The following is a 25,034-nucleotide window of genomic DNA, read 5'->3' on the forward strand; positions in this document are numbered from 1 at the left end:
TATGTTTGGAAAGCCAGTACAGTTTATTTTATTAACCTTCTCGTGTACTTTTGATACACTACAATACTGTTCATAGGCTTCTTACAAAAATAAAACAGGTTATGCATCTTACTTCGAGTTAGAGAATGCTGGACAGACAGGAAAAAGGTGTGAAAGATGGGAAACCAAACTTAATTTCAAAGCAGTTAGCCTCTACATAACTTTCGAGCCAACTCTTGTGCTCACAGAACACCCCTTGATGGGAAGGACAGAAGAAAGGATTTGAAGGGAGAGGTGTTCAAGGCATCATCTCCATTGACGCATAACGGAAGTTTCATTGCCACATGGGGACACAAAAATGTAATTGCTTGACAGCAGTTTCAGTCTTAATGACAGCATGAAAAATCGAGACGAGAGACAGACAAATATGACAAAGACTAATGTAAAATGTAATCCAAAATCTATACTCCTTCACAAGACACATCATTGCAAAACTTGACCTTTAGTGTTTAGCAAAAGGATAACGGGAAGAAGGGGTGAGGTGGAGAGAGAAAAGCGGGAGGGTGAGATCAAGTGGCCATGTTCACTCTCAAAGTTACAACCTTCAACAATTTCAGTACAAACTTGGTGTCGAATACCAGCTGGAGCTTCAGAATTGTGCCCGTGGTTTGGGAACCAAACACCGGTTACTTGATTATACATTGGAATTGAGCATCCCAAAGTCCAAACGCATTCCACTTGAACAATTTGAAATGTTGAACTCTTCTATATCTACTTCTCTTCATGTGATCGCATACTTTCCAACAGCACATTGTACAGATTGCTCAGCTTAAGCTACTGCCGATGAAAAAGTATTAGAATATAACAACGTAATCAAAATAACACCTCATGGGTAATACTTGCTGCTGCAAGCCCTTCACTTCATTGTCACCAATTTGATTGTTAAAGGTATTTGATGACCTTTTGCCAATCTGCGCATTACAGCAAGATGCGTGTATCAGGCTGATTCACACAGCGCATGTGATACTGCCGCGAATGTAGTGTTTACAGCGTTAATGCATTTTGAATGCTCACAACTCAAATGCTGCAATTTTTAGGATAACCATACTCGCCACCCTTTGAACATATGTACTTGCATTGTATGTACATTTAAATATACTAGTTGACACAAATGCAAATTAAGCAGAAATCATGGAAATGGTATGTGTATATGCGTATATGTGTGTATGTGAAATAGCACAAGGAAACAAAATGATAAAGTGTCGGGATGAGGAAGAAAGATTTTTTTTGAAATGTGCTTGTGTAAGCCTACATCTTGGCCCACCAGTATGGAAGTATTTATTATACCTTCATTTCACCTCGACTTCAAATCCAGCAACAAAGGAATGATCATGAGCACCATATTGCAAACAAGAAGATAAATGGAACATTGATGTTCTTTCAGAAAAAAGCATCATTGTGAAGGAAAGTGAGCATGCAGAACAAGTTTGCTGGAAATCACAAAATTATTCTTTCTAATACTGTGTTTTTGCCTCCAATAACATAAGCGTGCCACGGTGGCAGCCTCAAAGTGTGACAGTCTGTCGAGTGAGCTGCATTTGCTTGGGTGATGGGGTGATAGCGCCGAGTGGGCTGCGAACGGGTGGGGCGGGAGCACCAAATGGGCTATGTTCTGGTGGGGGCGAGAGCACCGCACAGGCTGTGTTTGAGCGGGGGTGAGCACCGGAAAAGCGTGCCATGCCATGTTGGCGAGCACACTGGGCGGGCCACATTCGGGTGGGAGACGGGAGCGCCAAACGGGCTGCGTTTGGGCGAGAGCACCAAACGGGCTGTGTTCGGGTGGGGTGAGAACACGCTGCATTCTGGTGGGGGTGAGAGCGCCAAAATGGCTACATTCGGGGAGGAGGGTGAAAGCGCCAAGCGGGCTGTGTTTGAGCAAAAGCGAGAGCACACCATGTCACAACATTCGTGAGCACACCGAGCAGGCCGCATTCGGGTGGGAGTGAGAGTGCCGCCTTCGGGTGGTGGCGAGATCGCTGGGCAGGCCACATTTGGGTGGGGGAGAGAATACTGGGCAGGCCATGTTTGGGCGGGGGAGAGAATACTGGGCAGGCCACGTTCGGGCGGTAGTGAGATCGCCGAGCGGGCTATGTTTGGGCAGCGGTGAGAGCACCAGGACAGCACACTGAGCGGGCACTGTTTCGGCAGGTGTGAGAGAGTACCAAGCAGGTTTAGCCACAGTCACGAGCATGCCACGTTCAGGCAGGCGCGAGAGCACCGTGCGGGCTGCGCTGGGTGAGCTGCACATCTTCAGATGAAAGCGCTGAGTGGGCTCCATTCGGGGGGATAAATTGCCATGTGAGCTGTGTTATGGTAGACGAATGTCAGGCGAGCAGGATTCGGGCTGAGAAAAGTGCTGGGTAGGCACTATTCAGGCAGAATAAAGTGCCGCATGAGCACAGCTTGGTTGGGGGAAAGTGCTGCGCAGGTGTTACTTAGATGGATAAAAGTGCCAGGTGAATGGTCTTTGGGCAGACAAAAGTGCCGGGCAAGCGTTGATCGGGTGAACGAAAGCAGCGATCAGGCGGATGAAAGTGGTGTTCGGACGTACAAAGCAGCGTTCGGACGGATGAAAGTGCCGGGTGAGCGGTGTATGAAAGTGCCAGGCGAGCAGCGCATGAAAGTGCCAGGCGAGCGGCGTATGAAAGTGCCTGGCGAGTGGCATTCGGGTCGATGGAAGTGCCAGACAAGCGGCGTTCGGGTCAACGAAAGTGCCAGGCAAGTGGCGTTTGGATCAACGAAAGTGCCAGGCAAGCGGCGTTCGGGTCGACGAAAGTGCCAGGCAAGCGGCGTTCGGGTCGACGAAAGTGCCAGGCGAGCGGCGTTCGGGTTGATGAAAGTGCCGGGTGAGCGGTGTTCAAAAGCTCCGGATGAGTGGGATTCGGGTGGATGAAGGCTCTGGGTGAGCTCTGGAAGAAAACTCCAGGCATTCGGGCAGATGAAAGCGACGGGCAAGCAGCGTTCTAATGCGCTGGGCAAGAGGTGTTCGGGCAGACAAAAGTGATGGGCACGAGGTGTTGGGGCAGACGGTAATGCCCGGTAAGCGGCGTTCGGGCAGACGGTAATGCCCGGCGAGCGGTGTTCGGGCAGACGGTAATGCCCGGCAAGCGGCGTTTGGGCAGACGGTAATGCTCAGCGAGCGGTGTTCGGGCATACGGTAATGCCCTGTGAGCGGCATTCGGGCATAGGGTAATGCCAGGTGAGCGGCGTTTGGGCAGACGATAATGTCTGGCAAACGGCGTTCGGGTAGACGATAATGTCGGGCGAGCGGTGTTCAGGCAGATGATAATGCTCGGCGAGCCATGTTCAGGCAGATGATAATGCCCGGCGAGCCATGTTCGGGCAGATGATAATGCCCGGTGAGCCATGTTCGGGCAGACGATAATGCCCGGCGAGCCATGTTCGGGCAGACGATAATGCCCGGCGGGCGAGCCATGTTCGGGCAGACGATTATGCCCAGAGAATGGGTTTGAGTCAAGAAAAATGCCTGGCAAGTGGCGTTTGGGTAGACGAACATGCCGGGCAAGCGCCGCTCGGGCAGACGAAAGTGCCAAATGTGCTGCTTTCGGGTTTTACATTAGTGTGTGATGAGCTGCATTAAGGAGGTTGACAGTAGCGAGTGAAATGTGTTTGGATGGATAAGTTATGTTTGGAGGACAAGAGCACTGGAGAATATTTGTTCAGGCATGTTCATGTTCAGTGGTATCATTCCCATGATTAAGCAAAGTTACATGTGTGAAGGGAAAGTGCCCCTGTCTGCCATTTACTTCACCCTCCCACTGGCCATTTATGTTCATCCGTGTCACTTTCACCAGCTCCCCGACCTGGGGGTAAACATGAGGAAAGGAAAGGGGGAGAGATGCGAGAGTCACATTGCAGGACATTAAATGTGTATAAAGTATTTTCACTCAATTCAAAGAGTCAAAAGACATATACTGCAGTTGAATGAAAAGTTGTTGCTGGCAATCAACCCGAGTGTTGCTCCTACATTGAAGTTCAACTGCAGACTAAAAGTCAACCAACATTAATGAAGGAAGGTTGTTGGAACAGCAGTATCACAGAGTAAAAACAACAGAATGAAGAGGACAGTTACCAAACTTTGTTGCAGCACATTTGCACAAGATATTGAGAGAGCAAGACAATTTAATTGCGACATCCACACAATAGCCTCATTACCCAATATCAAATTCTGAGTTAAATACTCCCCCCTCCCAGTTTGACCCCTGTGACAATATATATACACCCCATGGGGCATGAATCAGTGGTCAAATGCAAAAATATCATTACATATTTAATGCGTTCCCCAAAGTTTATTGCATATACAAAATTTCATTAAAATGTGCCCACAACTGCATTGTTTTGGTGTTTGACCTTTTGACCATGCCCCAGGGGCAGAGCCAAAAATGATACTGCTCCGTACCATCTTGCCGTGTGGTGATCATAACTACCAAGTTTGGTGAATTTCTGCACAACCTTTTAGGAGAAGATAGCGTGACGGACAGACATACAGAGCCGATAACAATACCACCCCCCACCAAACCCGTTTTTAGATCACCTGGACCAAATATCGTCGTATATACCAGTGTGTGATACTATCAAATATAGGTTATTTCTATCTTCTTTTTCCTGTCCATTCCGACCCCTACGTGACATGATCACATTTAACCACCATACTCAAGGTGTGCAGCCATGTGCTTGTGAGAAGCCATTAAGCTTGTTAATAATTCCACGATGATGAAACAATGCTCAGATGCAGCACAATTGATTGATTGCCTGCACTTCATGCATCAGGTACTCAAAGCAAATATAGTTGCAGTAATGCAAGAGCCATTTTCAGTCATTAGGAAAGGTGTTTCTGCTTTTAATATCGGTTTAGTTATCGTGAATTATTGGTATACATTATACAGTAGTTCTCATCTTTTACAGACACCTATATCCAAACAAAAGTGTGTCTAGGTGGCAGGTGTCCTTTCATCATGAGGAAGGGAATATAATTTAATTTTATCTATGCAAAGTGCTCATCAGGCACTGATAAAATAAACAAATAAAACAGGAATGCTTTCTACCAGGTTGGGCAGTGATAGGACCAGATGGCATAGGGGAGAAAATTAAAACACTTAAGATAGCAGCAAGGCAAGGGTATTTATTTAATGTAGTATTTAATATACTGGTACACCCATTCCCTATGGGAGCTGCAGGAAGGGTCAGGGTCATTCTTCTCTGGGGTATGTACTATATAGATTACAGTATATCTAGGGTCAGGCCTCAAGAACATTGGGGGTGTGTTCATTTACCAAGTTTTTTGTGGAGTGCTCACCAAGTGGCTTCATCATTCGAGCAAGCACTCCATTCAGAACCGTTGATAAGGAACGGCTGGCTTGGGAAGCGCTGGATAGCTGCTTGATAACTAAACACCCCAGGTTTCCTCCCTTTCAGTTTCGTGTTAAACAGCAGGAGTGACTGTTTCAAAAGGTAATCATACGTGTTCGTGGTTTGTAATGTTTTTACTTCTGGTAAGGTGCTCCCACCAAAACGGCATAATAAGCTGTTAATAAACGTTAACATGGTATTTGTTCAACGAGGAAAAAAACCCTTGGGGAGACGGCATATTATTAGTACAAATATTGTTTTGTAATAACAATAATATTGTTACGAATTTGGGTAGTGATATATGTAGAGCAGAGTAGATCTGAGTAGGTAACATGCTTCGACTGTCGCGATAGGGAATCTACCTGTAATAAGTCATGTGTTGGCGTTTTGTCGGCTAGGATGTATGATTGTAAATCTACCAGGACATTCGTGTGTTAAGTAGTGTTGGGAATAATGAGTAGAGCCCTTGTATTTTTCACCTGGTAGTCAAACCTTTGTCCCTTATGGCACGACAGACCACATAGACATTAGTTATGACCTTTAGTACATCACTAATGACGCCCTTCCCCCCTGACATGACTTAGGAAGAAATCGGGCGAGGACACCGCCGATAATGGCCGCCACCATTTGCACCTCCGAGAGGCCGACCCGCCTCGCTTAGCACGTGCTGTGACCAAGGCATAGGGGACGGGAGTGAGAGTGGTGCAGTGGGCGTGCCCCTGGACGAGCCGGTGAGTCGGTGGAGGCTCTGATTGGCAGAGCATTGCGCCAAAGCTGACGTCATCGGCCAGAGATATTAACAGCGCCGGACGCCTTGGCTGGGGGTTGAGCAGGAGTTGAGCAGGAGTTCAGATCTGATTCCGAGTTTGTGTGCACAAGCAGTTTTTGAGAGTTGAGAGTCAAGCAGCCCATGAGTCACGAGTTGGTGTTGAGTTGAGACGAGCTCACTCCTGGCCCCTGGCAGTTCAGTAGAGAGTGGATTCGTGGTCAAGAGTTGGTTTTGCAGTGCGCAGTTGGCAGTGAGCAGTTGAGAAGCGAGTTGGAAGGACGAGACGTGCAGTCACACCTGCGTTCTCTCCGTTCCTGTCTTTTCGTGCTTCGTGTGGGGATCGACCTCGTGTGAAGCCGCTGGCCTGCGTTGGGTGCTTTGGAGCTTGGTGCACGGACTTCGTGGGCGGCGAGAGGATCGGAGCTCGGAGCAAGAGCTCGTGGTGTGCGGTCGGGCCGAGCGGGCTGGTGTTGGACAGCAGCAGAAGAAGACGACAAAGACTGATAAGCCGAACTCCGCGTATACATTTATCATAACGTGTTCTTTTTATTAATTCACATCCCCTGTTCGTGTTTGAAATCTGTTGTGCGTGGGATCCCAATTTAGTACCTTATTTTATTACCGGCACGGTTTTTACTGTCTTTGCTTTTCCTGAATAAACCCTTGCATTATTTTTGTACATAATACCTGAACGCAGTTTACCGGGTGGTTGATTTCACAGTTAAGGCTGCGGGGACTTGCGCCGCTTCCCTCCATTCCGCGCGCTTAGGTGTTTTAGATTTTGGAATCCGCCATTGAGTTTCCGCCTCGGAGTTAAAGCCTTTGTGATCGGCAATCCGCGATCGCCAGATATTCATTTCGGCGGTTGCGCAACAATTGGTGTCAGGAGTTAGGGATTCGAACCTGTCGGACAAATTTTATTGTCCGCGGCAAGACATTGACACGGTCGGGCGTACATCGCGCCCGACGTTCGAACGCAAAATTTTTTATAGGCGAGGCGGAGAAATTTAATCGTCAATTGGGTATACGGAGCGCGATATCGCGTCTTCGACAAATTTAAATTTTGTGCTTTTGGAGGTAAAATAAATACGCGCGCCGGAAACGACCTTCTGGAAAGCGGATGTCAGAGGTCGACGAGATAGAGGTACGTAGCGAGGCCTCCGTCAGTGTAGGGAGTGAGCCGGAATTGGGGGAAATGGAGGATAGCGTTGGAACTTCCCCCGCCGGAGGGACGGCCCCCATAGACACCCAGGCCTTAATGGAGTTTATGCAGGGAATGAAAAGTGGGTTGGAAAACCAAATTCGGGGAATGAATGACAAAATGGATGCTCAGAGTAATAAAATTGGAGGAATGGAAAGCAAAATGGAGTCCCAGGGGAATGAATGTAGGGAAGGAATGAAGGGAATGAGTGAACGATTGGAGGGAAAAATTGAAGGAGTGGGAAATATAATTGACGAATGGACGAATGAATTGAAGGAAGGACGAACGAATGGTGCCGTCGGGGCACACGAGAAGCCAAAGGTGGCAAAAATTGAATCTGAACGGGGGGAAGCTAAATTGTGAATGGGAGAGAGTACGGCCCATGCAGATGTGCATGGGGCTCAGGAGCCGGGAATGGCAAAATTGGGAATTGCACCGGGAATGGCAATTGTGGCATGTGTACAGGTGAGCGTGGAGTGCCCACAGGTAGATGGAGAGACTGCAGGTGCAGAGGTGGATGGGGAATGTCCGCAGGTGGATGGGGCATGTGAACAGGTAGATGGGGAATGCCTGCAGGTAAACGTGGAGTGTCCACAGGGAAACGGGGAATGCCTACTGGTAGACGTGGAGTGCGTACAATGTGCAAATTGTAATAGGGAGCGTTTCCCACCTGGTGGCCTGGTTGTTTGTCGGGACCGGGTGGATGTCACACCTCAACAGGGGGGTGAATTGGAGTTGGTGCAGCACCAGGGCGATGGTGCAGAGCAAGGGGGGGGTAACGTTATTGGGGGTCCGTGCAATGGAGCTGGACCGGGTATTTATTGGGGATATTGATGAAAACCTGGCGGGGCCAGAAATGATTTGTGATGATGATGATGATGACGAGGATGATTTGATCCAGCGGCTGGGGACCTGGCACAGTCCCATGGGGGTAGGGTTTGACCAGGCCCAAAGGAGTTTGGGGGAAGAGGTGAGTCGGTCTGAGGAGGTGGTTGGAATGACCAAGGGGACCCTCACCGTACACTATGATTTGGCAACAGAGGCTCCAAAATTACAGAACCAGTTGGGGGAGTGTATTGGCTACGGGCTGGATTTGGATCTTGGAGGATCGGGAGATAGAGCCTCCGGAGATTTGATCCCCGTAGGGAATCTGGACCCGCTGCAGGGAGGGGCGGAACAACCGGTGGTAGAGGTTGTTACCTGCAGCTGCGGTGATTGGTCACCTGGAGCCAAATTGTTTTTTTTTATTTTAAAGAAAATTACATTTAAATGGGAGTTGGATTTGGAACAGTCATGGAGGGAGTTAGTCCCCGGGCTGCGGGATTTGGACCAGGAGAGGTCATTGGGGATGGCCTCGGGCAAAAGTTGCCCCTTTCAAAATTTGGGGATGCCAGCCACCTGGGGGGCTGTGCTGGCGAGATTTGGACGTGGGGTCCAGCCTTGGGTGTCAAGGTATGACCTGGGCCCCAAGGGGGGCCTGGTGGAGTGTGGTGTCCCTTGTCCGTCGGGGCGCCGTCCGGGCGAGTGGCTCGGGCCGGCAGGGTCACTGGACCCTGGTGGGGGTTAAGTCCTCCAGGGTGTCCGAGGTGGTTTCTCAAGCCTGGGATGGCATTTATTGAGGACCACTAGGGGGAGGTGTTGTGGGTGGTGCTTTGGTGGTGGCACTGTGGACGGCCAGCTTGGGCCTGATGTAGTGATCACTTGGGCATGCGGCCTGACACCCTCTCCCTGAGACTTGGGGACAACCAGCATGTGGTGACCTGACATGCTGGTTGATCGATGGACGCGGGTCAAACCGAATGGACTGGAATGAGACAGCCTGCCGGACAACCATTGGGGCATCTGTGGAACGTGATGGTGAGAGTGACCTTCCACAGATACTCCGTTATGATTTATGGACTCTCGGTTTGGGAAGGGAGCCATGGGGTTGTTTAATTTGGAATGTGTAAAGAGCCGAGCATATGGGCCATGCTCGGCTGGCATGTGTATGGCAAAGCATCTTTCTTTGGTGAGTTAGTGAAATGTGAAAAATGTTTGGCATGGGTAATCTGTGGGTTAGATGCAAATTTAAGGGTGGATTTTGAAATGTCATGGTGGACACTGTGTCGTGACGCCATTATTGATCCAGGTGTGTTAGACCAAAGTGTTGGAGGCTGTAATAAAATTGATAGGTTAGCAGGACACAGCTTCAACTGGTTATGGGGGCGACTGTGCTGATATTTGGGACGCGGGATCATGGGGATGTAGTTGTGTGGTCTGAGGGTCAACATGGTGCTCTGGGTGTCCGAGGTGTGTGGACCATGTCTTCTGGGTGGGTCTCCTGGTAGAGCATGGCTGTTGACTGGACCTTGGTGTGGTCAAGTGTGGGTGAGCACTGGGGGGGCTGCAGTTCTGTAGTCGGACTGGGGGATGATGTGGAGGTGCAGGGGACGTGGCTGTAGGGATGCCACGCACTGCGACCGTTCCCCACAGGGCCGAGGTTGTGCGTGCGGTAGTGTGTTTTTGGCAGCAGGTGCTCACCACATTGGCCAGTTGGGGCTGGTGCAGCCGTGTTCCTCGCAGGGGGGCCGAAGGATGGATGGTGGGTCGCACCCTTATGGACACTCATGGGCCATGTTGGCGTTTTGACTGCTCACCTTGTCCCGATGACCCTTGCACGGTAGAGGTGCAGAGCTGTCGTGGTCACTGGTAGTTGTGTGGTGATGATCACCGTTGGATGCGGATCCACATTCCTGCCAGTATAGTGGGGAGAAAAGAGAAATTTGGAAGAATTTGGTAGGCCCAATGTGAAATTTTGGGATTGTGAAGGGTGGATTGCACTTTGGACCTGACCAACCTTAGTTACCTGTATATCAAGGTAGAGGTAAGGCCTTGATGTTACTGTCCCAGGCTCCAGGACTTGTTATTTAAATTGAGGGACATGTAATTTGGAGTTGGGAGGCGGGTGAGAGTGATAACATGGCCGGTGAGGGGATGGAATGGGGGCCACACAGTGTCTTGTGGGTGGTGTATGTTTTTGTGTTGTGGTTATGTGTTTTGATGTGGTCGTGAGAGTGGAAACTGGAGAATGACTGATGATTATTGGAGACTGAGGGGTGATTATTGTGCTTTTGGGAAATGTAATGATTCGAATTGTGAATGGGATTTCACATGTAGCAGGCCATGGCAAAGCTTTGAAACATCTTTTGTACCATCTTTTCTGGAATTCTGCCGTGTGGTGTTGAGAATTGAATGGCAGCGGGGGAGGAAGTGTGTTTTGGGGTCTTGTGGGTGGGGAAGGTGTGTGTGTCCGCAGGTACGGATCAAGCTCTGAGGAGCGATGCCTGCGACCCCCCTCTGCGGTAATTACCCCTGGCAGCCGGTGGTAACTGGAAATTGGAGCTTGTCGGTGGAGGGTCTGGTTGGGCGCCGTGGGGTGAGGAAGTCCCCCGGTGACCCGTGTTGCTGCGCTGAAGCAGTAGGCCGCGGAGGAGCCTGGTGTGTGTGGAGACCCTCACCGACGAGGTAACGGCGGAAAGGGGCTGTTGGGCTGTCACGGGGCCAAGAGGTAAAAGGGGGGGGGGGGGGGGGAAATAAGTGCTTTGTTGACTTTTGAAATGCAGTCATGAGTTATGGAATGTGTATGAGTGGATAAGGGGTTTGTGTTGAATGAATGTGGGCAAAATCCACCGAGCCATGTCACTCAACACCTGCAACATCTGGACAGGGCCCGTGGAAATTTAGGGGTGCATTGGGATGGCCCCCGCAGGTAAGGTTGTCTTGTGGCATCCACCCGGGGACGCGGTCTGTAGACCGGGGTATGTAAAAATGTTTTATAGAGTTTTGAATTTTTGAGTGAGGTTAAGTTTTGTGGATAAGGTAGATTTTTGAGTGTTGTTTCTTCCTCCCACCACAGGAGCGATGGAATGAAGATCAAGGTACATACTTGCATGATGGTTAAGGGGTTTAGAATGTTAAGGAAGTGTAGGTAGGTAGTCCGACTCACTTTCCACAGCCCTTCTTGATTTATTTCATATAGTAAGGGCATTTTATGAGATATTTCACAAATCTGTTAACTAAATTGTTACCAAAACATTTCTTCACCAATATGTTTGTAAAGGTGTGTAATAACATGTGTTAAAATGTTGAAGTTAAACTCCCGTGGGAAACCCAGAAAAAAAGCTGTTGAATTCGGGTACCGAAAAATATTTTCGAGAATTTTTATTTTTTTTAATCGGCCCTTAAGTAACTTATGAGGGGTCAAATAAGGGTTTTTCATGATTCTGAGTTGATTGTTAACATTTATATTTTCACTTTTACATTTACACACAAAGTAGCTTTTATTTCACATACATATTGTTATGAATTTGGTAGAGCAATATCTAGAGCTAGGTAGATCTGAATAGGTAGGTATTCGGCTGTCGTGACAGGGACTCTACATGTAATAAGTTCTTGATGTTTAGGCGTTTGTCGGGGTAAGATGTATGATTGTGGATCTACCTGGAGGTCCGAGTGTTAAATAGTGAGGGATTAAAGGTAACGCCCCTGTGAGTCTCACCTGGTAGTCAAACCTTTGTCCATTATGGCACTGCAAACCACATAAACCTTAGTTAGGTCCTTAGCGCAACATTAAATAATTCCCTTTCCCTGACATTGACTTCGTAATAAATAGACAGGAAACCAGGCCAAAAACACCGCCATGGTTGGCCGCCGCCGTTCGCACCTAAAAGGCCTACCAACCTCGCTGGCACGTGTTACAAAACGACCGCGGGGGGGTCGCGGACGGGAGATGTCAGGAGTCGCATGCCGCAGAGGGCGTGACCTGGGCGAGTTGGGAGGCTGTGATTGGCTGAGGAGTGCGCAAATGTGACGTCATCGGCCACCAATATATGCGACGGTCGGACGCCAGTTGAAGAGAAGCCCAGAGTTGAGTTGAGTTCGTGGCAGACGCAGGCAGACACCAGAGAGTACACAGGGAGTTCGTTGGAGCACACAGTCGACGCGGAGACACAGTTAGTGGAAAAAGCTCCCCGAAGACAGTTGGTGGAAAAGCTCCCCGAAGGCAGTTGGTGGAGAGTTCGTTAGAACACCAAGCACACAGAGCACGCGGCAGTTCGCAGCAGTTCGTTGCAAGTCGAGCCCTCCGTTGAACCATTGGTGCACGGGCCTTGTGGAGATCGTCCTCGTGTGAAGCTGCTGGCCACGCGTCGGACGCGTGGTGCTTGGAGCGGGGCCTCGTGGAGCTTGGAGCGAAGGACCTGGTGGTGTGCGATCGGGCCAAAAGGAGCGGTGTGGACGGCCGCCACCAAGACGACGAAAGACAGATAAGCCGCATCCGCGTACATTTGAACGACGTGACGTGTTATTTTTGTATTCATAATCTCCCTCGTATCGTGTTTGCTGTCAGTCGTGTGGGGACGTCCCGATTTAGAGTTATTAGATTTACCGGCGTGGCTTTTTCACTGTATTACTATTCGATAATAAATCCTTATATTATTTTCTGTATATATATCTGAACGCAGTTTTCCTGGGTGTTTGATTTTAATAGGTAAGGTTGCGGAGCCTTCGCTGCGTCCCGCCATTCCGCGCGTTTGTGTTGAACTTGAGTCCGCCATTGAGTGTTCGCCTCGGGAGTTAAAGTCTCGCAAATCGGCCATCCGTAACTGTGGTGTTAATCACAGTTGCGTAACAAGTGGTGTCAGGAGTGTAGGATTTGAACCCGTCGGACAAATTTTTTTGTCCGCGGCGAGACATCGACACGGTCGGACAAATTTTTTTGTCCGCGGGGCGACATCGACACGGTCGGGCGTACATTGCGCCCGACGTTCGAACGCAAAATTTTTATAGTTGAGGCGGAGAAATTTGATAATCAATTGGGCAAACGGAGCGCGATATCGCGTCTTCGTCAAATTTAAATTGTTTCAGGAATTATTAAAATAAATACGCGCGCGGGGAACGACCTTCCGAAAAGCGGATGTCGGAGGTCGACGAGATGGAAGTACGCAGCGAGGCCTCCGTCAGCGTTGGGAGTGAGCCGGAAATAGGGGAATTAGATGTCGAGGTGAGCCTTGGAACCTCCCCCGTCCTTATCCCCCTCCCCCACCGGGGAGTCGGGAGCAGTAGGAACGGCCCCGACAACCGACCAGATGTTGGGTCAATTGCTTCAAAAAATGGAGTCCCAGGGGAAGGAATGTAGGGAAGGAATGAAGGGAATGAGTGAGCGATTGGAGGAACAAATGGGACAAATGAAAAGTGGGATGGAAAATAAAATGGAGTCCCAGGGGATGGAATGGGAGCCACAGTGTCTTGTGGGTGGCGTATGTTTTTGTGTTGTGGTTAGGTGTTTTGATGTGGTCGTGAGAGTGGAACCTGGAGAGTGAGTGATGATTATTGGAGATAATGAGGGGCGATAATTGTGCTTTTTGGAAATGTGCTAATGGAAATGTGTAAGGATTCAATGATTCGAACTGTGAATGGGATTTCACATTGGCAGGCCATGGCAAGCCTTGTAACACCTTTTACACCATCTATGAATTGTGCTGAGTTGTGTGGAGAATTGAATGGCAGCGGGGGAGGAAGTGTGTTTTGGGGTCTTGTGGGTGGGGAAGGTGTGTGTGTCCGCAGGTACAGAGCAAGCTCTGAGGAGCGATGCCTGCGGGCCCCCCTCTGCGGCAATTACCCCTGGCAGCCGGTGGTAACTGGAAATTGGAGCTCGTCGGTGGAGGGTCTGGTTGGGCGCCGCGGGGTGAGGAAGTCCCCCGGTGACCCGTGTTGCTGCGCGAAAGCAGGAGGCAAAGGAGCCTGGTGTGTGTGGAGACCCTCACCGGCGAGGTAACGGCGGAAAGGGGCTGTTGGGCTGTCATGGGGCCAAGAGGTAAAGGGGGGGGGGGGCAATGAACTTGTAAGTCGGTTGACTTGTTTTTGGGACTGCGGGCACCACAGCCTGATGCGCCCCCACCATCTTTTTGTGCGGTACCTCCCCGCTGCCTAGTTGAGGAATGCACACACACGTGAATGACATCAATGCCATGGTCCTGCAGGGGGTGTATTGAAATAAGTGCTTTGTTGATTTTTGAAATGCCTTGATGACCTATGGAATGAGAATGAGTGGTTAAGGGGTCTGTGTAGCATGAATGTGGGCGAAATCCACCGAGCCGTGTCACTCACCTGTAACATCTGGACAGGGCCGTGGAAATTTAGGGGGATGCATTGGGGATGGCCCCGCAGGTAAGGTTGTGTCTTGTGGCATCCACCGGGGGACGCGGTCTGTAGACCGGGGTATGTACAAAGGTTAGAGTTTTGAGTTTGGAAAGATGGTTAAGTTTTGTGGTTAAGTTAGTGTTGTGTGTTGTTGTTTCCTCCCTCCACAGGAACAACGAAGAAAATGTACATACTTGCATGATGGTTAAGGGGTTCAGCATGTTAAGGAAGTGTAGGTAGGTAGTCCGACTCACTTCCCACAGCCCTTCCTGATTTATTTAATAGGTTAATTAAGTGTGTGACAGTAAGTGTTAAGGCTGGAATGGTAGCGCCTGCGGTGAACCTTGCAGGAGCTACGGTTCCAGGGGGGGGGCTGTGTTATGAATTTGGTAGAGCAATATCTAGAGCTAGGTAGATCTGAATAGGTAGGTATTCGGCTGTCGTGACAGGGACTCTACATGTAATAAGTTCTTGATGTTTAGGCGTTTGTCGGGGTAAGATGTATGATTGTGGATCTACCTGGAGGTCCGAGTGTTAAATAGTGAGGGATTAAAGGTAACGCCCCTGTGAGTCTCACCTGGTAGTCAAACCTTTGTCCATTATGGCACTGCAAACCACATAAACCTTAGTTAGGTCCTTAGCGCAACATTAAATAATTCCCTTTCCCTGACATTGACTTCGTAATAAATAGACAGGAAACCAGGCCAAAAACACCGCCATGGTTGGCCGCCGCCGTTCGCACCTAAAAGGCCTACCAACCTCGCTGGCACGTGTTACAAAACGACCGCGGGGGGGTCGCGGACGGGAGATGTCAGGAGTCGCATGCCGCAGAGGGCGTGACCTGGGCGAGTTGGGAGGCTGTGATTGGCTGAGGAGTGCGCAAATGTGACGTCATCGGCCACCAATATATGCGACGGTCGGACGCCAGTTGAAGAGAAGCCCAGAGTTGAGTTGAGTTCGTGGCAGACGCAGGCAGACACCAGAGAGTACACAGGGAGTTCGTTGGAGCACACAGTCGACGCGGAGACACAGTTAGTGGAAAAAGCTCCCCGAAGACAGTTGGTGGAAAAGCTCCCCGAAGGCAGTTGGTGGAGAGTTCGTTAGAACACCAAGCACACAGAGCACGCGGCAGTTCGCAGCAGTTCGTTGCAAGTCGAGCCCTCCGTTGAACCATTGGTGCACGGGCCTTGTGGAGATCGTCCTCGTGTGAAGCTGCTGGCCACGCGTCGGACGCGTGGTGCTTGGAGCGGGGCCTCGTGGAGCTTGGAGCGAAGGACCTGGTGGTGTGCGATCGGGCCAAAAGGAGCGGTGTGGACGGCCGCCACCAAGACGACGAAAGACAGATAAGCCGCATCCGCGTACATTTGAACGACGTGACGTGTTATTTTTGTATTCATAATCTCCCTCGTATCGTGTTTGCTGTCAGTCGTGTGGGGACGTCCCGATTTAGAGTTATTAGATTTACCGGCGTGGCTTTTTCACTGTATTACTATTCGATAATAAATCCTTATATTATTTTCTGTATATATATCTGAACGCAGTTTTCCTGGGTGTTTGATTTTAATAGGTAAGGTTGCGGAGCCTTCGCTGCGTCCCGCCATTCCGCGCGTTTGTGTTGAACTTGAGTCCGCCATTGAGTGTTCGCCTCGGGAGTTAAAGTCTCGCAAATCGGCCATCCGTAACTGTGGTGTTAATCACAGTTGCGTAACAAGTGGTGTCAGGAGTGTAGGATTTGAACCCGTCGGACAAATTTTTTTGTCCGCGGCGAGACATCGACACGGTCGGACAAATTTTTTTGTCCGCGGGGCGACATCGACACGGTCGGGCGTACATTGCGCCCGACGTTCGAACGCAAAATTTTTATAGTTGAGGCGGAGAAATTTGATAATCAATTGGGCAAACGGAGCGCGATATCGCGTCTTCGTCAAATTTAAATTGTTTCAGGAATTATTAAAATAAATACGCGCGCGGGGAACGACCTTCCGAAAAGCGGATGTCGGAGGTCGACGAGATGGAAGTACGCAGCGAGGCCTCCGTCAGCGTTGGGAGTGAGCCGGAAATAGGGGAATTAGATGTCGAGGTGAGCCTTGGAACCTCCCCCGTCCTTATCCCCCTCCCCCACCGGGGAGTCGGGAGCAGTAGGAACGGCCCCGACAACCGACCAGATGTTGGGTCAATTGCTTCAAAAAATGGAGTCCCAGGGGAAGGAATGTAGGGAAGGAATGAAGGGAATGAGTGAGCGATTGGAGGAACAAATGGGACAAATGAAAAGTGGGATGGAAAATAAAATGGAGTCCCAGGGGATGGAATGGGAGCCACAGTGTCTTGTGGGTGGCGTATGTTTTTGTGTTGTGGTTAGGTGTTTTGATGTGGTCGTGAGAGTGGAACCTGGAGAGTGAGTGATGATTATTGGAGATAATGAGGGGCGATAATTGTGCTTTTTGGAAATGTGCTAATGGAAATGTGTAAGGATTCAATGATTCGAACTGTGAATGGGATTTCACATTGGCAGGCCATGGCAAGCCTTGTAACACCTTTTACACCATCTATGAATTGTGCTGAGTTGTGTGGAGAATTGAATGGCAGCGGGGGAGGAAGTGTGTTTTGGGGTCTTGTGGGTGGGGAAGGTGTGTGTGTCCGCAGGTACAGAGCAAGCTCTGAGGAGCGATGCCTGCGGGCCCCCCTCTGCGGCAATTACCCCTGGCAGCCGGTGGTAACTGGAAATTGGAGCTCGTCGGTGGAGGGTCTGGTTGGGCGCCGCGGGGTGAGGAAGTCCCCCGGTGACCCGTGTTGCTGCGCGAAAGCAGGAGGCAAAGGAGCCTGGTGTGTGTGGAGACCCTCACCGGCGAGGTAACGGCGGAAAGGGGCTGTTGGGCTGTCATGGGGCCAAGAGGTAAAGGGGGGGGGGGGGGCAATGAACTTGTAAGTCGGTTGACTTGTTTTTGGGACTGCGGGCACCACAGCCTGATGCGCCCCCACCATCTTTTTGTGCGGTACCTCCCCGCTGCCTAGTTGAGGAATGCACACACACGTGAATGACATCAATGCCATGGTCCTGCAGGGGGTGTATTGAAATAAGTGCTTTGTTGATTTTTGAAATGCCTTGATGACCTATGGAATGAGAATGAGTGGTTAAGGGGTCTGTGTAGCATGAATGTGGGCGAAATCCACCGAGCCGTGTCACTCACCTGTAACATCTGGACAGGGCCGTGGAAATTTAGGGGGATGCATTGGGGATGGCCCCGCAGGTAAGGTTGTGTCTTGTGGCATCCACCGGGGGACGCGGTCTGTAGACCGGGGTATGTACAAAGGTTAGAGTTTTGAGTTTGGAAAGATGGTTAAGTTTTGTGGTTAAGTTAGTGTTGTGTGTTGTTGTTTCCTCCCTCCACAGGAACAACGAAGAAAATGTACATACTTGCATGATGGTTAAGGGGTTCAGCATGTTAAGGAAGTGTAGGTAGGTAGTCCGACTCACTTCCCACAGCCCTTCCTGATTTATTTAATAGGTTAATTAAGTGTGTGACAGTAAGTGTTAAGGCTGGAATGGTAGCGCCTGCGGTGAACCTTGCAGGAGCTACGGTTCCAGGGGGGGGGCTGTGTTATGAATTTGGTAGAGCAATATCTAGAGCTAGGTAGATCTGAATAGGTAGGTATTCGGCTGTCGTGACAGGGACTCTACATGTAATAAGTTCTTGATGTTTAGGCGTTTGTCGGGGTAAGATGTATGATTGTGGATCTACCTGGAGGTCCGAGTGTTAAATAGTGAGGGATTAAAGGTAACGCCCCTGTGAGTCTCACCTGGTAGTCAAACCTTTGTCCATTATGGCACTGCAAACCACATAAACCTTAGTTAGGTCCTTAGCGCAACATTAAATAATTCCCTTTCCCTGACATTGACTTCGTAATAAATAGACAGGAAACCAGGCCAAAAACACCGCCATGGTTGGCCGCCGCCGTTCGCACCTAAAAGGCCTACCAACCTCGCTGGCACGTGTTACAAAACGACCGCGGGGGGGGGTCGCGGACGGGAGATGTCAGGAGTCGCATGCCGCAGAGGGCGTGACCTGGGCGAGTTGGGAGGCTGTGATTGGCTGAGGAGTGCGCAAATGTGACGTCATCGGCCACCAATATATGCGACGGTCGGACGCCAGTTGAAGAGAAGCCCAGAGTTGAGTTGAGTTCGTGGCAGACGCAGGCAGACACCAGAGAGTACACAGGGAGTTCGTTGGAGCACACAGTCGACGCGGAGACACAGTTAGTGGAAAAAGCTCCCCGAAGACAGTTGGTGGAAAAGCTCCCCGAAGGCAGTTGGTGGAGAGTTCGTTAGAACACCAAGCACACAGAGCACGCGGCAGTTCGCAGCAGTTCGTTGCAAGTCGAGCCCTCCGTTGAACCATTGGTGCACGGGCCTTGTGGAGATCGTCCTCGTGTGAAGCTGCTGGCCACGCGTCGGACGCGTGGTGCTTGGAGCGGGGCCTCGTGGAGCTTGGAGCGAAGGACCTGGTGGTGTGCGATCGGGCCAAAAGGAGCGGTGTGGACGGCCGCCACCAAGACGACGAAAGACAGATAAGCCGCATCCGCGTACATTTGAACGACGTGACGTGTTATTTTTGTATTCATAATCTCCCTCGTATCGTGTTTGCTGTCAGTCGTGTGGGGACGTCCCGATTTAGAGTTATTAGATTTACCGGCGCGGCTTTTTCACTGTATTACTATTCGATAATAAATCCTTATATTATTTTCTGTATATATATCTGAACGCAGTTTTCCTGGGTGTTTGATTTTAATAGGTAAGGTTGCGGAGCCTTCGCTGCGTCCCGCCATTCCGCGCGTTTGTGTTGAACTTGAGTCCGCCATTGAGTGTTCGCCTCGGGAGTTAAAGTCTCGCAAATCGGCCATCCGTAACTGTGGTGTTAATCACAGTTGCGTAACAATATATAATACTCAAGAGTTATTTCTCATTCACAATGTCAGAAGTTTCAACAGTCATTGTCTATGTCTTCTTCAGACTCAACAACATCATGACTGCAGTTTCTGCATGTAATGCCATTACAGACTCCACAGGCCGAGATGCACGTGACCCCATTCTTCTGGCAGCTGCATCGCCGGTTGCTGCAATCTCCATGACAATTACAGCTCGTGAACTGCAAATAGCTCCTCAGGAGCCGTGGGGTCCAGTGTTGGAACTGGCTCATACCCATGCACACCTATTGTCCATCCATAGTCACTGGGGTTCAGACATGCTCTGTAGAAGGATCCAGTCCCGGGTCTGCAGGTAGGCACAGAGTGAATGTTGTGCAGCTGCACCCTCTGTTGGAGGTAGAGTCTCTGGTTTGATCACTCCTGCCGCTGCCTTCCTCGAGAACATGTTGTACCAAATTTCACCCAATGTAGTATCTCGTCCATGGTAAATGTTGTCCAGAAACTTTGCTCTTGGGGTCCAGTTGGACATATCCGGTCGAATCTGGAGATTACAGCAGGAATTATTGGTACGCCGGATGTGGTCTTGATCTTTTGGTGATCTGCTGTAGCCATCAAAGACCACAATGATCTTCTGGGAGCAGCGGCCCAGATACTGCACGTAGCTCAGGTAACTGTTGGCGATCTCCTGCCAGGTCTGACATTGTTCCCACTTCACCATGTAGACAAGCCATCCGCCATCAATTATGAGGGTGCAGCAGGGTTGTTTGGTCAAGTCAAGTGGATCAGTTAACGCCTTCAGGCTTGTATTTGAAAAGTCTGCCTTGTTTGCCTTGTTCATCTTCTGATCTTTGTTGCTGAACAGGGACAATGGGAAGGGAGTCAGCTCATACTGTAAGCTTGTCTCAACTGTCATATCCCGCTGGGCGAAAATTATCAGTCGGTTGAACAACTTTAGTGAGTCAAGGTGAATCTTTTTCTCGTTGACCAAGGGAAATTTTCTTAGTGATGACAGGGCTTTTATCTTTGACTTGACATCCATGGTCGACGTCACTGACTGTCCATCCAGCTTGATCTGCATCTCCATCCCAACTTCAGCTGCTCTCTCAGCATTGACTGCGTCATCTCCAGTGCTTGTGAATCCTGTTGAGAAAGACACGAGCAACTCCTTGTCTCTATCGTTGTCGAATGGCTTGATCTCCTCAAACCATTTTAGGACAAGTTCAACTGCCTCTGCATCTCGCTTCATCTGTGTCTTGGCAAGGTCTCTGTGGACTGGAACATGTTTACTGACGTCCTCCTCCATCCGCCGGTTGACATCAGACAGGTGACTGAGGGTGAGCACCCAGCATTTGTGGCCAGAAAAACTGTTTCTCATTCTTCCTCTGCTCGGTCCACCTTGTGACTTGGCTGCCTTCATTAATGTCTGCTCAATGCAAATGTCACACCATGTGCCGGACCACTCATGACTTGAGTAACGGACAACGTGGTTCCCGTGGGCAGTGAGACGTTCTAAGGTGTCTTTGTAAGCAGGCAAAGTTTCTAGTTCCTTCATGAGTTGACAGTACAGCCGTGCGCCCTTGGCATACTGATGATGGCCTGCAGCGGCAAAGATGCGAAGCATCTTGGTAACAATGCAGGACAGATGCCCATTGTGGTCTGCAAGTTGCTCGGTTCTGATAAAGACCTTGATCACATCTACCATGTGGTGGTACTCCACCCAGAGTGCAGGTGTTCTTCCTCCTTTTGCGAGTCGTTTGAAGGTTTCTTCAAACCTTTGCTCAAACACTGGCACTACTGGGTCTGAGTGTCTGGCTCCCATCTTCCACAAAGACACTTAAATTTATTTTAGTACTTATTTAGTATTTTAGTAGAAAGACACACTTATTTTTCCACAAAGGAGTGTCTGTGGTGAAATATAAATGTTAACAATCAACTCAGAATCATGAAAAACCCTTATTTGACCCCTCATAAGTTACTTAAGGGCCGATTAAAAAAAATAAAAATTCTCGAAAATAATTTTTCGGTACCCGAATTCAACAGCTTTTTTTCTGGGTTTCCCACGGGAGTTGACCTTCAACATTTTAACACATGTTATTACACACCTTTACAAACATATTGGTGAAGAAATTTTTTGGTAACAATTTAGTTAACAGATTTTCATATGTTTCCCTTACTAATAGGTTGATTAAGTGTGTGACAGTAAGTGTTAAGGCTGGAATGGTAACGTCTGCAGTGAACCATGCAGGAGCTACGGTTCCGGGGGGGGGGGGGGGGGGGGGGGGAGGGCTGTGTTACGAATTTGGGTAGTGATATATGTAGAGCAGAGTAGATCTGAGGAGGTAACATGCTTCGACTGTCGCAATAGGGAATCTCCCTGTAATAAGTCATGTGTAGGCGTTTTGTCGGCTAGGATGTACGATTGTGAATCTACCAGGGGATTTGTGTGTTAAGTAGTGTAGGGAATAATGAGTAGAGCCCTTGTATGTCTCACCTGGTAGTCAAACCTTTGTCCCTTATGGCACTACAGACCACATAGACATTAGTTAGTACCTTTAGTACATCACTAATGACGCCCTTCCCCCCTGACATGACTTAGGAAGAAATCGGACTAGGACACCGCCGATAATGGCCGCCACCATTTGCACCTCCGAGAGGCCTACCCGCCTCGCATAGCACATGCTGTGACCAAGGCATAGGGGACGGGAGTGAGAGTGGCGCAGTGGGCGTGCCCCTGGACGAGCCGGCGAGTCGGTGGAGACTATGATTGGCAGAGCAGTGCGCCAAAGCTGACGTTATCATCCAGATATATTAATAGTGCCGGACGCCTTGGCTGGGGGTTGAGCAGGATTTGAGCAGGAGTTCAGATCTGATTCCGAGTTCGTGTGCACAAGCAGTTTTTGAGAGTTGAGAGTCGCGCAGCCCATGAGTCACGAGTTGGTGTTAAGTTGAGACGAGCTCACTCCTGGCCCCTGGCAGTTCAGTAGAGAGTGGATTCGTGGTCGAGAGTTGGTTTTGCATTGCGCAGTTGGCAGTGAGCAGTTGAGAAGCGAGTTGGAAGGACGGGACGTGCAGTCACACCTGCGTTCTCTCCGTTCCTGTCTTTTCATGCTTCGTGTGGGGATCGACCTCGTGTGAAGCCGCTGGCCTGCGTTGGGTGCTTTGGAGCTTGGTGCACGGACCTCGTGGGCGGCGAGAGGATCGGAGCTCGGAGCAAGACCTCGTGGTGTGCGGTCGGGCCGAGCGGGCTGGTGTTGGACAGCAGCAGAAGAAGACGACAAAGACAGATAAGCCGAACTCCGTGTATACATTTAACATAACGTGTTCTTTTTATTAATTCACATCCCCTGTTCGTGTTTGAAATCTGTTGTGCGTGGGATCCCAATTTAGTACCTTATTTTATTACTGGCACGCTTTTTACTGTCTTTGCTTTTCCTGAATAAACCCTTGCATTATTTTTGTGCATAATACCTGAACGCAGTTTACCGGGTGGTTGATTTCACAGTTAAGGCTGCGGGGACTTGCGCCGCTTCCCTCCATTCCGCGCGCTTAGGTGTTTTAGATTTTGGAATCCGCCATTTAGTTTCCGCCTCGGAGTTAAAGCCTTCGTGATCGGCAATCCGCGACCGCCAGATATTAATTTCGGCGGTTGCGCGACAATATTATGCAAGTGCATTTATTGTTGTTACTTTTGTTTTAGATCCAGCTTTGGAAAAACGTCACGATGAAGCTATAGTAACACGGATATACACAACACACAACCCCATTGGAGGGGAAAACACCCTTGAGGTAGGGTGGGTCGAAATTAAATCGTTTCAACCTTCATCATGTGACCCTTAGTCTCCTTGTCAAGTTTGGTTGCAATTGGATAAGTAACGACCGAATGTATCACAGGCAAAAATTGTCAGACAGACAGACAGACAGACACCAAATTGCGTATTTTAGTTTGACTATAATATAATACCCATCGCTTCACTGACGGAAATACCAATCTTTGCTGTGATGGCTAATCTATGGGGGAAGAAAACAGGATTCCTGGGAGATCTTGTTCTAAGTGCAGGGATAACCAACGTTGGTACTTGTTGTTGGCACTTGTTGGCATTTGCAGTTTTGACATGCGTGTCCATGCACCCATAAGAAAATTTAAAAAAACAAAAAAAACTTTTTTGGAGATGACAAATACTCCCGGGGAGTTACCTGAATCCACCACAGGTGGATTTGATGAAATCTGTAAATCCGTTCTCAAGTTATAACATGACAAACAGACAGACACGGCTCCTTTTATAATATAGATGATGGAATGGTCTTTCTGGGAAGGTGGTTGCAGCAGGGGCCGTAGGTAGGTTTAAAATGGAAATGGATCTAGGTACCTAGAAGCAATGGGAATGGAGGAGTACAGAGACATATAGGCAGAAATGGTGCTGTCTAGGCATCTTGAAATATTGATTTTCTGAGTTGTCAGTGTTCTCAGCATCAATATGTGTGTTTAATGCAACCCCACATAACTGTTCCACCTTCCTCCACCACCTGGAGGGAGTTGGAGTTTATCCTGTTTGACATTTCCATGGGAGCATATTGAGAAATTCCAATAATCTCAGACCACTGTTGTTTATCACATACGTATTTGAAAGACTAGTGGAAGAAGCTGTTAAAATCCAGCAAACTTTCAGGCTGAAAATATATTGCTCTCACCCTTACCAACAACAGGACTACTGCCGGCCACGTTACATTGTGACACAAATATTGTCATTCAATCTAACGTAATATATTGTTCACACAATATCAAAACACAATGTTTTTTGCCTTACCTCTAGGGGTAGCGCCGTCTTGTCATAGGCATTTGGGACCCTTCGTTGAACCACACGGGCAAGGACTGGGCCGTTCTGTAAGCTCGGCAGAGGGGACGTCGGGACCCCTTGCGGCTGAGCGTATCGCCCGGGTTCGCCAGCAACACCGACTGAGCCCCCATTCCTGCCGGTTTCACTGACCAAGCTCCCACTCTTCCCAGTGTGTGATGCCGCAGTTGCAGGAGGCGGCTGTGGGCCGGCCGGCTGCGCAACAAGGGGCTGCCCAGGACGAGAAAGTGCTGGTTAATGTTTGAAACTTTTAACTGTTATACTAAATATATACTGGTTTACAATACCTCAAATAATGTAGGCTCACATTTTGAGGAAATGAGAACCCCATTTCAGACATTGGAAAGCAAAATACCAGCTGTCTGATTAGGACACTTCCAGTCATTTTTCATTTCACACTCTTGAGGCTACTTTGAAATTATGTGCATTGGAGTTGAGACAACTGCTTTTTTGTTGCCAAACAGCAATCAGCGTTTCAGTAGTAACTAGAATGACACTCTTCGACATCACATCGACCGATATGCCTCCACCCACATTATTACATCATTATAATACAGTACTGATACCAAGTTTGATTTAAATCCATTCAGCTGTTTTCAAGTTATATAGCTATTATGGGCTTTGACCTCTTGGCCCCAAATTATAATCAGTTAATCTTTACATCCTTATACACACCTGTACCAAGTTGGAATTAGATCAC

General features: G+C 49.2%; 2 protein-coding genes across 2 annotated transcripts in view; one reads left to right on the forward strand and one right to left on the reverse strand.

Annotated features, from left to right (window-relative positions):
- On the reverse strand, positions 1–24,544 carry LOC137432384 (crk-like protein; the record flags this gene model as incomplete). The annotated part of the gene is given in 2 exon segments (XM_078783153.1): positions 1–3,863; positions 24,287–24,544. Coding segments are annotated over 2 exon segments (402 nt in total), but the record flags the coding sequence as incomplete, so codon positions are not given.
- Positions 1–25,034, forward strand: part of PPTC7 (protein phosphatase targeting COQ7) — a 128,689-nt gene that overhangs the window by 60,725 nt on the left and 42,930 nt on the right. The window lies entirely within an intron of this gene.

Source organism: Myxine glutinosa, chromosome 8, assembly GCF_964187855.1.
Source record: "Myxine glutinosa chromosome 8, kmMyxGlut1.1, whole genome shotgun sequence".
In the NCBI taxonomy this organism is placed as follows: domain Eukaryota; kingdom Metazoa; phylum Chordata; class Myxini; order Myxiniformes; family Myxinidae; genus Myxine; species Myxine glutinosa.